Below are 12,998 nucleotides of genomic sequence, written 5' to 3'. Positions count from 1 at the left end.
CCATTACTAGTATAAAAAGAAAAAAACCAGTGTATATATAACGCCATTTGTAGACGCTATAACTTTCATGTAAACCAATTAATTTGCACGTATTGGGATTTTTTTTTGTAGCAAAGACATGTAGCAGAATACACTTTTTGGCCTAAATGTATGACGAAATTTTACTTTTTAAAATGTTTTTTTTACTGGATATGTTTTATAGCAAGTACAAAATTCTATATTTAGACAGAAGTGCCGTTGTAATCATTCCCTCCACCTGATGATGTAAAATTTTTGGATTTGCCATCACTGTTTGACCTTAACCAGGACAAGCAGATAAATGACTCTTCAAAGCAGGAACACATCGCAAACCTGACAAAGGCTCTAATGCTTTCCTTGCTCAATCTTAAACTAAGAAAATAGTTTTGTTTTTAGATTTACTTTGAGAGAGAAAAACACAAGCATTTTTGTATTTACACCTTGGGCCTGCCTAGTCCACAGTATTAAATCTAAACCTCTTACCATTATGCTAAAAGGATTCTATGTTCAAAAGGGGTCAGTGTTCAGCCATATACAGGTTCGATTTTACTGATCAGTTTTATTGGCATAATGAATGTTACGAACCAGGAATTCATATGAGGATTGCCTGAGATTACTATGTAAATACCTTTTAAAGGGTAACACCACTTTTTTGAGAAACATTGGAAAATAAAAAAAAAACTAAAAATATAGTGTGTAACACAATTCATATTGTAATTGAATGTTATTTAAAAATTACCTTTCCTTTTCAATCTGCAGTGCTGTAATTTTCTGTAAAATGCAATATGGCAACCTGGAGGAATTCTGTGCACAGATGGTGTACAGAACGCTCCCCAGAAATGTAATTTCCTGCTTGTCTGATGGGCTTACTGATTTTCCCAGAAGTCTGCACTAAGATACAAGTCACATTTTCTGCATCTCCTGCAACAAAAATTAAATTTTTGGTGGGATACTCCCAAAGGGAAATCACGTCTAAAGGGATGCAGTCCTTGCCACTTTCCTCATTAGAGCCCTGCAGGTGCAGCAGCCAATAGCAGCCAAGTCACTCCCATTCAGACTCACCTCTGCACATGTACTCACTGACTAACAGCTATTTCTTCAGAATAACAAAAGGTAGGAATCTGCAGCAAGTTTGTTAAAAACCCTGCAATGTACAGAGATCACCCAGAGGGGAATATTTTTATATCAACAAAAGTGGAGTTAATTTCAATGCATAGTGATTAGCACATAAACTTCTAGCATGCCTTTATTACATTTTATCGTATTTCAGCCTGTCTTTATGAAAGAGACTCCGGACTGCATATATACGTTTCAGTGGCGCACACCCCTTGCTTGCCCTCCCTTCAAACCTGTTGACTGCTCCTTCAAGTAAGACAAATGTCATTTTTAAGGATTATTTTATTTCTAAGTCTTTAGGTTTGTGGTGTAACTAATGTTTGGTCATCTATTAACTGCTTCTCCGCCACCCTATAGCAGATCTACTGCTACAGGGCGGCAGGGTATATATACATGATTTCGCGGTTTTGCATTTCCGGGTATGGGGGGCGCGTGCTGCCCTACCCGCGCCACGATTGGCGGCTACAGCTGTTGATCACCATGTCCCGGCCGGAGATTCCCCGCTGGCACCTGACGATCGCCGAGGAACACTGACAGGGGAGAGGTCTTTATGTAAACAATACAGATCTCTCTCCTGTCAGCAGAGCAATACAAAGCCACATGCTTGCATAGTAAAACACACACTTAGTAAAACAGCACACAGTTAACCCTTTGATCACCCCAGATGTTAAACAGCACACAGTTAACCCTTTGATCACCCCAGATGTTAAACGCTTCCTGACCAGCATAATTAGTACAGTGTCAGTGCTTTTTATTAGCACCGATTACTGTATTAGTGCCACTGGGGATGTCAGTGACCGTAAACTCTCCCCAGTGTCAGAATGCCCGCCGCAGTCCTGCTAAAAGTCGCTGATCGCCGACATTACTAGCATAAAAAAAAAATCCAGTAGAAATTCCGCCATTTGTAGACGCTATGACTTTCACGTAAACCAATTCATTTACACATATTGAGACATAAGGCAGAACACGTTTTGGCCTAAATTTATGCCGAAACTTGATTTTTAAAAAAAAATTTTTGTTTTTATAGTTTTATATTTGTTTTATAGCAAAAATTGTAAAATATTGTTTGTTTGTTTTTTTCAAAATTGTTGGTCTTTTTTGTTTATAGCGCAAAAAAAAAATACACAGAGGCGATCAAATACCACCGAAAGAAAGCTCTATTTATGGGTAAAAAAAAGGGCATAAATTTAATTTGGGTGCAGTGTTGCATGACCACGCAATTGTAAGTTAAAGTAACGCGGCACCATATCGCAAACAAATGGCCTGGTCAGGAAGGGGGGTAAATCCTGTGGAGGGCAAATGGTTGATTTCAGTCTTCATTTCTGTAAAATATACTCGATAGATAGATAGATAGATAGATATATGGTTTGGTAAAATATTTAGGTATACATGCTCTCTACTGCAGTAAAATCATTATGGGGTCATTATTTACAACGTACATTAGGAAACCGTGGTGATGCTGGACGAAATCATTAAGTGACATTTATCATTTTAATTTTTAAAATACTTTCATGGTTTCCTTTTGTTTTTAATATGTTAGTAATGCTTTCTTTCAATTCTTTTTAATTCACCCTGAAGGGACACTGATGGGAATTCATATGACTTGTCTTCACTGTCGCATTACACTGACAACTGGGAAGCTGAAATTCTGTCTGGCTCAAAGCAAAAGTACCTTCTAAATATTTGCAAGCCTTTAGTGCTAAAATCTGGTAAGATCATTTAAACATACATGGCCTTTAGTGAAATGATTTGATTTACACAGTTTATCAACAGCTTGATTAGCAGTCTTGTGGATTCATCTTTTTTTAAGCTAAATGAGATAAAACCGATAAAATGCACTTACCTTTTTACATGTTTGCAGTATTGGCACATTATTACTCAAAATGTGAATACATGGCCATTCTGCCTATTTTTGTAGTGGTTGCACAACAGCTAATTCCCCTATAAGGCAGTCATGGATAAGATATTTTCTTGTCTTTGCGCTGTAAATAACATGTTTCTTTCTCTCCGAAAAAGGGAAAGGCTCTTCATTGAAAGCACAGCCTGCCATTGGTCATCAAGTTGGAAAAACATTTATATATAAATATATATATATATCACCTTGTGATTGTTTAAAGCTGTCCTCAAAGAGATAGCTTTCTTAAAGTGTCACCAAACTCACATCACTAAAAACTATTAATAAATGTTGTATTACATGTTGTTCGTACTCATTCAGTCACTATGGCATTAGTTTTCTGTATTCTGCAAAAAAACATTCTGGTGTACTCTATCCCTCCCCTCTGTTCCATATTACAAGCGTTTGGAATGCTGGTAAAATCTACTCCTGAGCGCAAATTTGGTGTGTTCAAAAAAACAACTGTAAACTCAACTGCCTGTAAACAACTGTGTACATGGACACATAGGAAAAGATTAGGGAGAGTTCAGGGGCTGCTGAAAAAAATACAGAAAGTCAGTTTAGGAGCTGCAGTGTACATGAGTCCTTTTACCTGATTTTCTTTACACTGGGAAAACAGCTAGTTTTAGGGCTCATGTATACGGGGCATTTGGAAAACTCTTCTGAAATTGACTGCTGGAAAACGTAGGTTAAAAAAGACAGTTTAGCCACATTTGTATACCGCGTTTATGCGTGTTTTTGCGTTTAGAAGTGTTTTTAAAAGATAACCTCAGGAGACCTTCCCAAATGCCCAGAATGCACTGAAAAACAGTACAAATTTAACTATTTCAGACATTTTGGGAGAAATAAAGAGAGCAGAAGCAGAGAGAGCAGTATGTGTTGAGATGACCTGTCTTTTTTGGTTGTATTCAGTATGGATCCCATCATGAGAATAATGCAGTACGTTCCACCATTTTTTCCTTCATGCAAAACCTGGAACTGACTGCGCTGGTGTACTAGGTCCATTTGAATACATGGAAAACACTTTGCATGCATTTCTGATGAAAAAAGGCTCTGGACAGCATCTGGACATGGAACAGTTAAAAAAAAGCCTCTAAACGCAAACGCTTTTAAAGTTTGGTGTGTTTAAAAAAAAAAAAAGGCTGTAAACTCAACTGCCTGTAAACTGCCTGTAAACATAAAGGAGAGTTCAGGGGCTGCTGAAAAAAACTCTGAACAGCTCCTGAATGTCCGTTTTAGGTGCTGCAGTGTACATGAGCCCTAAGGCATAGGCTAGAGAGTGTGTGACACAGCCGGTGACTGGCAGAAATCTGCCCACACCATGTTATTGCCAAAAAACAATAACGATTTGATTTAAAATTTATATTTGTATTACAGTTTAAATCCATTTTATATTCATTATTTGTTTTTACTCTATTCCATATTTTATTTTGAACATGTGACCAGTAGCAGAGGACTAGAAGTTCCTCCTGCCACTGTTTCCCTGCAGATAGGCTGGGAAAGAGCGGGGTCATATGACAGCTGTATATCCATTGGGGTAAAAAGGTACTGTTATTTTGATTAATAAAAAAAAATTACAGTGCCTTCATTCACATACAAGAAAGAGAAGGGGTAATGTAACTCGAACAGTGTGTGTTTAGTACCAGTTTAAATTATTACAAATGAAACATTTTAGGAACTTCCCCTTGTTATTGACATTGAAAAAGGCAGACTCCAATCTAAATAATTATCTTCTAATTATTTGCCAACCCATAAAATAACCTTTTACCAAAAGCGGGTAAAGCTTGTGTATATATGTGTGTGTATGTGTGCGTGTGTATATGTATGTATGTAGATATATTATCCAACATTTTGTTTTGGATAGAGTAGAAAAGGTGTGGGTTTTTTTTTTTAAATAAAATATACAGTATGTGTCCCACTGGGGATATCTCCCTTCATTTCCTGCCCTGGAGATTCAAGAGTCAGTGATGGGAAATCTTTATGAATAAGAATTTCCTTTCTTAGAAGTCACCAAGACAATTATGCAGGTTGAAAGAATCCCCCCACTACTTCTTCTTGTGGCAACTCTACAAATTTGGATTTCCCCTACTTTACAAATCTCCTTCTTACTCAATTGTACCTAGAAAAGGTGTCCCCATTGAAAGATTCCCTCTCACCACTTGCTTTAGGAGCAACCTCAGCAACATGGGTGCTAAAAATGTGGCTCGACAGGTCATTTTAAACTCCCCCATTTGCAAGTCGAAATGTGTCGCTGGTGTTCGGGTTGTACATTCACACTTTTAGACTTTAGAAATCACACAGTTGGTTCATTTATGGGCATCATTGGTTCCTTTTTGGGCAGCATTCAATTTGTATTACTGACAACAGTATATTTTTATGTATTGTAAAGTATGTACAGTAAATATTGAACACGAAGTCTCCCCAGTTTAATGTTCAGAGGCTCTTTTACTTCTCCAAAATTTTCTAAGTTAAAGTGGAACTACACTGTATCTGACCACAAACAAAAAGCGTCATTAAATTCATTTTTTAATATTGAAAGTAAACTCCCCCATCCATCCATGTCTGCATGCTGTATTTTGCTGAGAAATCACATTACAAAACACCCCTAGCATTTCTGGCAGTGGCCAGAATAGGTAAGGGCAGATTTTTTTATTTATTTCAGGCACTTGTATAGCACTTTACGCAACACTTTTACACACACACACACGCACACACACCTAACCCTCAAGGGGTGTATATAGCACTTTACGCAACACTTTTACACACACACGCACCCCTTAACCCTCAAGGGGTGTACAATGTAAGGTCCCTAACTCACATTCATACATACTAGGGCCACTTAGACAGGATCCATTAACCTACCAGCATGTTTTTGGAGTAACCAGAGGAAACCCATGCAGGCACAGGGAGACCATGCAAACTCCAAGAAGGTGGTGCCGTGGTTGGGATTCGAAATGACCCTAGCACTGCCAGACGGAAGTGCTAACCATTTAGCCACTGTGCTGCCCGATGATTTGTGTGCCATTTACATCCTGGAATCTATCTGCCTTTAGCTCAGGCATGCTTAGATGAGAAAACCCCTTCTCCCCTCCTGAGGACTCCTGGAATGTATGATATCATTTGCCTATGCATGGAAACTAGAAAGTAACTGAAGAAATGTAGCAAAACGTTTTAAACAAGTGAATATCATATACTTTCCTTTCTATTTACTTGCTAGCAGCGTAAGGATTCAAAATAGTCGGTTGATTGAAAGAGTGAAGTTCCACTTTAAGCCCTTGCTTCTCTTTGTTATCTTGTCATTAGGTGTCTTTGGGTGCAGTTAAAAAAAAAAAAAAAAAAAAAAAAAGTCCTGCTTGCTTAGTTTTAACGGTAATGCATGAACTGCATAGAAAATGTGCAAACATGACTTTCAAAAAGGAAAGTTTTATAGCATAAACCAGCTTGAGCGCAACAAATATGTTTGGCATTTAGATCATATTAGGTTGAAATTTTAAAGGGTCTCTAATCTTCCCGATTTTTCATTTTACTTAGGACCAGCCTCCTGTCGATATGGTGCTGCTGCGTGTCTGATTGATGGTACAAAGGCTATCAGTTTGGGAGAGCCTTCATCCGGTCCTAGATGGGACAATGGTGTTGCTGTCCTCCGGTATACAAATGGAGACCGTTGTCCTGATGGTTTAAGAAACAGGACAGCCACTATACGTTTCAAGTGCGATCCAAACCAAGCTGTAAGTCTTGCGCCTTCATCTTTTAATTTATTACAGCCTTAGCATTTAGTCATATAGTATGTACTTTTTCCAGACGGATTTCTTCTGAACACTGGCTTATCCCATAATCTGGAACCATTGTTTTAATTAGAAACAGTCACAGCACAGTATTTAGTCATAACGTTTTTATTTGCAAAGTTCTCTAGCTATATTTGTCCCCTAATTTCTGCTTCATGTACTTGAGTATGACTTTTTAGTATGAAAGTCGGAGGTCCCTTGAGCTGGTCTGCTGGCTGCCTAACCTCATGCATTGTATCCTAGATGCCAAGGGCCTAAATACCCAGTGTGCACAATATTCCTGTGTATGCTGGATTGTTCTGCTAGAAGCTGGCAGAAAAATTCACCATTAAAAAAAAAAAAAAAAAATGTTCGTGTTGGCAAAAAACATTTTTTTTTTCTGCCCCTGTCCACAAGGCCTAATGAGCTTTGCTGTTATTGGTTCTCTTTTGAGGATAAGGGCAGTGGCTACAGCTTAAACGCATGTCTGTTACTTTCCATTTTTTACACACATCATAGTATGTTTTCAGTTTGGGAAATTTAAATAATTTTTAACAAGAAATGCAGAGTCCGTGGAGAATAAAATGGTGGTGGATGCAATTTTTCATGTCGCACCATATTTGCACAGCTTTTTAACGCATACAGAATTTTCAGGAAAAAATACACTAAATGAGTTTTAGTGCAAACGCAATAGTATACATATTTTTTTTTTTTCTATTAGGGTCAAAGATGGGGTTGCAATTAGTAAATAAACACCAAACACGTCAAGCCTTAAAATTTGGCATGCCCATGAAATGGCATAAAACGAAGGTACCCAAAACATTTCAGTTTAGAGATCACCGTGAATTATGGGTTTAGAATTCTTGCTCTCACTCCGGCATTCATGGTGATACCTCTTGTGTGGTACAATTTATTTATGTTTACGTACACATGCTTGCCCTACCCTGCATGTTTAAATTGAGGACATGTTCTCTCTATGGAAACTTTGGTGCACACCTTCAGAACCCCATAAAATCGATCTCTAGAGCCATCCTGATCACATTTATCTGGAAGCTCTACAAACCAACAGCAAGCTAACGACTGCATCTTCTAAATCTTTTCAATCAAATAATTTGAGTTCCCTCAGGCTTTTGTCGTCTTTGTACTGGAGCCTCCACTTTTTTAGGTCAGTAGGAGGCCTTAGCCCTACTGGAACTAACCCATTTCCACCCTTCAGAAGTCCAATATCATAGTCGCTATATGATTTGTGAATGGTGTGGCATTGTACAGAACATTTTATTTAATTATATTACTCAATAGCCTCATGCAAACCCAGATAATACCTTGCAAAAGTAGCTAGCCGTAACCTCACCATTGGGATGCACATAGTGGGTGCAGAGAAAAGAGTTGTGGGAGGGACCAAGCTGATTTACCCATTACAGTCTGACTACAGAAAACTACAAGAAGAGGCGAGTGCCAGATCAGTCACCCTACACAAGGAGAGAGCAGCAATTATGGTTTGTATTAGACACAGTGCACAGGTGTTTTGTTTTTTTTTTTTTTTTTTATTATGCTGGATTGCAGCATAGATCTGAAATAAATAACAGACTCCAAGTATTCATGTATGAGTACTCATGGACATTTAGAAGGTACTTGCATTCACCATTTGTTGCCATATTGTCACCTATATTAAAGCATCTAAAGAGTAACAAGTTCACTTTAAAGCACCATCATTTGAATGCATATGTGTTTAACTCCTGAAGTTTAATTGCTGTATTTTTTGCTCTATAGAGGAGGAACACAAGAAAAAAATATTCTGAACCAATGGACTGCAGACATAGTACAGGAGATGACCAGAGACTGCAGACATAGTACAGGAGATGACCAGAGACTGCAGACACAGTACAGGAGATGACCAGAGACTGCAGACACAGTACAGGAGATGACCAGAGACTGCAGACACAGTACAGGAGATGACCAGAGACTGCGGACACAGTACAGGAGATGACCAGAGACTGCGGACACAGTACAGGAGATGACCGGAGACTGCGGACACAGTACAGGAGATGACCGGAGACTGCGGGCACAGTACAGGAGATGACCGGAGACTGCGGGCACAGTACAGGAGAAGACCGGAGACTGCGGGCACAGTACAGGAGAAGACCGGAGACTGCGGGCACAGTACAGGAGATGACCGGAGACTGCGGGCACAGTACAGGAGATGACCGGAGACTGCGGGCACAGTACAGGAGATGACCGGAGACTGCGGGCACAGTACAGGAGATGACCGGAGACTGCGGGCACAGTACAGGAGATGACCGGAGACTGCGGGCACAGTACAGGAGATGACCGGAGACTGCGGGCACAGTACAGGAGATGACCGGAGACTGCGGGCACAGTACAGGAGATGACCGGAGACTGCGGGCACAGTACAGGAGATGACCGGAGACTGCGGGCACAGTACAGGAGATGACCAGAGACTGCACACACACTACAGGGGATGACCAGAGACTGCGGACACAGTACAGGGGATGACCAGAGACTGCGGATCTTTGGGGAAGGGGAGCGTGTACCTGTATTTAACAGGTACCTGCTTCCACTTCTGCAGAGTTGTCCTCCCTCCTCGTCTTTTGGGACACGTGACAGGTCCCAGAAGGCTGCCGGGCCATTCGCAAAGCGCAGCGCTTCTCGCACATGCGCAGTGGGCACCCGGCTGTGAAGCTGCAAGCTGTCACAGCTGGGTGCCCATGCTAAAGATGCCAGCGCCGGGAGAGAAGACCGTGAGGACACCGCTGGACCGAGGAACAGGTAAGGTTCTGCTGCTGAGAAGAGCCAAGTGGCAGGCCCGGTATTCTGACGCAGCAGGAATACCGTGCCAGCAGCTCCATATTCGCTCCATAAGACGCACAGACATTTCCCCCCATTTTTTGGGGGGGAAGCAAAGTGCCTTTTATGGAGCGAAAAATACGGTAATTGGTGCATGTTTTCCTTAAATATGTGAAATTCACTCCTTGTAATTTCACTCGATACTACAGCTCCTGCTATACTTGCTTTCTTTACCACCATCAGTGAGACTCCTATCACTACTACCGGCATGGGTGTCATGTCTCTGCCACCTATGTGTCATTTGTCATTTTCAAAGCTGTGATGATGGTACGCGTTGTGTTTTCTCAAAGGTTGTGTTATAGTGATGATAACTTTGACTTTAAATGTTGTCAGTTTTCCAAGCCTCAGCTGATTACAGCCTTAGAAGATTGCGACTACAACTTTTTGTGGAATACACCTACTGCCTGTGAACTGAAGATAAACACACATGATGACTGCAGAGTTACAAACCCTACAACAGGTAAAGCTGTACATAGAAATAGCCAGTTATGTGTGGATGCGTTGTAATAAATTACAGGGTCCCAAAAACTGGCATTTAAAAGCGTTTGTAAAGTATTTTTTTTTCCTAATATAAAATACATGTTATTATTTACCTGCTGTGTTCAGTGATATTGCACAGAGAAGCCCTGAACTACCTCCTCTGCAATCCCCCACCAGCACTTTACATAGATTCTTCCTCTGTGTGTGCCACTATAGGAAGCTGCATCCTAAAGTGGCACATGTGCAGGCTCGCTCCTGAGTTGGGCTTATGTGCATCCATTGACGCACACAATGTGGCTCAGCCGCGTCTCCCACTCTCTCCTCACTGGATTTGACTGACAGCAGCAGGAGCCAGTGGTTCCTGCTGCTCTCAGCCAAGCCTGTGAGACCCTGGAGAAGTCCTGCAGACAAGCACAGTGCTGGACTGATACAGAAAGGTTTGGGAATTAAAAAACAAAAAAAAACAAAACACATTCGTACTCCGCTAAGTGGATGCTGCATTGATCCATGCTGCATTTGTCCCCTCTGTTTCTAAGACTGTGAACTGAGTGATTAGACATCGCTGATCACTCATCTCTCAGTCTTTAGTGAGGAGAGAGCTAGTGACTCTGTCACTGACTCTCTGCTCTGCCCTCCAGCGCTCACTGAAGTGTTGGGCTGTCCAGGGGGTGGGAGCAGCTGGCTCAAGCTGTCAGTGGTATGCTGAGAGGCTAAGCGAACTGCCAATCCAGGCATCTGGGTGCATCCTGACATTGAAGTTGGGATCTTTTCCAGTGCCGACACTAGTTTTGTGATGTCAGTCGACAGCGGCCTTTAGCCTACGTTCTGGTGAAAACTAGTCACAGGAGTGTAGAACTGAGTGCACTCCTGTGTCCCACAAGAGAATTAAGACCAAAAGAGCTTTGGCTCTACTTCTCCTTTAATGCATAGAATGCATATACTTACTTAGAACCACTTAAAGCTTATGACAGATAAAATATATAAGCAGAGTTTACCTTCAGTGCACTGTTACTGATTGATTCACCACCATCATTCAGCACCTGATCACACTTAGTCCTGCCCACTGCTTTCTGGATGGACAGCACCGCCTCTGTTGCTGAAATCCCTCACTGTGAGCTGCAGTGTCTGGGAGGGGGAGCGTGTGTGACATAGAAAAAAAAATGAATGTACATTCCCTGACTTAGCCAAATCCTCTTTTTTGTGTTTGAGGCCTGTGCAAGACATAGTAACAGGATTTGGTAACTTACACTGTTGTATATAAACAGTTGCATACCATCTTAGTATTTTCTCATTAGTTGTATGCGACTAATGTAACTGTCTTTTTCCAGGTTATCTCTTTGATCTCTCAACATTATCAAGTAAAGAGGGTTATGTTATTAAGGATCGTGAAAGATCAATAAAATTAAATATTTGCAGTGCTGTTAAGCCTGAGTTCTGTGATGCTGCAGCGGGTAAGTTTTTTTAAAATTCCCTGAATGGAAAGTGGGTGACAGTGAATGTTCTTTTCTAATGTGCTACATGACGGACACCAGATGCATTCTAGGTGCACTCACACTGGCACTTTAACAATTCCCTGGTACGGTTCACACCATTTAGCCTTTTACACACAATAAGAATTGAGAATATTAGATAAATGATTGTCCGGGATTTCTTTTCCTTTTTTTTTTTTTTTTTTTTTTTTGCTTTGGATGCTAGTTTCATATCAACTAAAGTTTTGAAAATTCTTGTATGACAGAATACAGCTTTGGAAGTGATGTAATGTTTTATATTGTAATATATTCTGTCTTTTCTGAGCATGCGTAGTCTTGGTCCCTTGATTTTTTTGCTTTTTTTTTTTACAATGAATACTGTACTATAAACTGTTCCATTACCATACGAGAAAAATGTTCGTGCTTGTCCCTTCGGATAACTTTGCATGAACTGTCATGATTTGCTCTTAAAAAGTGAGCATTAACGATTATATTATCGGGCAATTGCCTCAAAAGCAGTTATTTTTTTTTCATCCAGTTTTCTTGTAAATACTAGGTTCAAGTCTGGCTCATTTGTTTAGTGTGAGTGCTTCAAGCCACACCCAGGATTGGTTAAGAGGACAACCTCTTCCAGGTGGTCCCAGGCATGGTTCACTTGTGGTCTGGTATGGTTTGCTGGAGCACAGAACTCTCCATTGATCACTGTGGGATGGTTAGCAAAAGTGTGTTCGAGAACAGTTCCTTATAGTCCAGTTTGACTAAAATGGGTTATTTTAGCATGCAGTTGGTGTGAACGTACCCTAAAATTAGTTGAAAATCCTACATAAATTACATTTGCCAAATCATTGTGTATCCTAAAACAATTGTTTTTAAAAAAAAATACATTTTTTTTTTCTACTTATTTCATCTTTTGCTGCATCTCAATGCTGCTAATCTTTCTTCAGCTTCTTATTAGCCACTTCTTGTCTACATACTTACACTTCTGTGATGGTTGCATGGCATTTTGGTGGACCATGCCTTCATAATGTCTTTGCATGTCTGCTTATAGTCCCTATTGGGAGAGTGTGTAACAGGGTAACAACACAGTATAACAACTATTAGATGGAGTCAGAAAGTTGTCACCCCATTACAAGAAGTGCCTGCATAAGTATTTGACAGAATCGACAGGTGTTATTAAACAGGAATAAAAAAAGGCGCCAATGAGTGCAGACTGTAAAACACTTTAATTACAAACGATAGTCTGAATAAACAATCACATTGTGAAGGATAAAATAAGGCACATCCGAAGTCCAATAGAAATACATGCGGGTCATCTGGCATCTGCTGTGGGTCAGGACGTCCAATTCCTAGGTCCAGAAGCCAACTGACAGATGGAGTGGGACCAGAAGGCTG

At 40.4% G+C, this 12,998-nt stretch overlaps 1 protein-coding gene across 1 annotated transcript in view; it reads left to right on the top strand.

Annotated features, from left to right (window-relative positions):
• Positions 1 to 12,998, top strand: part of IGF2R (insulin like growth factor 2 receptor) — a 217,169-nt gene that overhangs the window by 154,876 nt on the left and 49,295 nt on the right. The window contains exons 29-33 of the mRNA XM_089673497.1: positions 1,289 to 1,386; positions 2,713 to 2,843; positions 6,560 to 6,756; positions 9,991 to 10,117; positions 11,466 to 11,588. Of these exons, the coding sequence (XP_089529623.1) occupies positions 1,289 to 1,386; positions 2,713 to 2,843; positions 6,560 to 6,756; positions 9,991 to 10,117; positions 11,466 to 11,588 (676 nt within the window). The remainder of the gene's footprint in view (positions 1 to 1,288; positions 1,387 to 2,712; positions 2,844 to 6,559; positions 6,757 to 9,990; positions 10,118 to 11,465; positions 11,589 to 12,998) is intronic.

The sequence above is a fragment of the Staurois parvus genome, unplaced genomic scaffold (assembly GCF_062004578.1).
Source record: "Staurois parvus isolate SC_StPar_1 unplaced genomic scaffold, SC_StPar_1.0 ptg000139l, whole genome shotgun sequence".
In the NCBI taxonomy this organism is placed as follows: Eukaryota; Metazoa; Chordata; class Amphibia; order Anura; family Ranidae; genus Staurois; species Staurois parvus.
The sequence above is the reverse complement of the archived record's forward strand: the minus strand, read 5'-3'. Positions and strand labels throughout refer to the sequence as shown.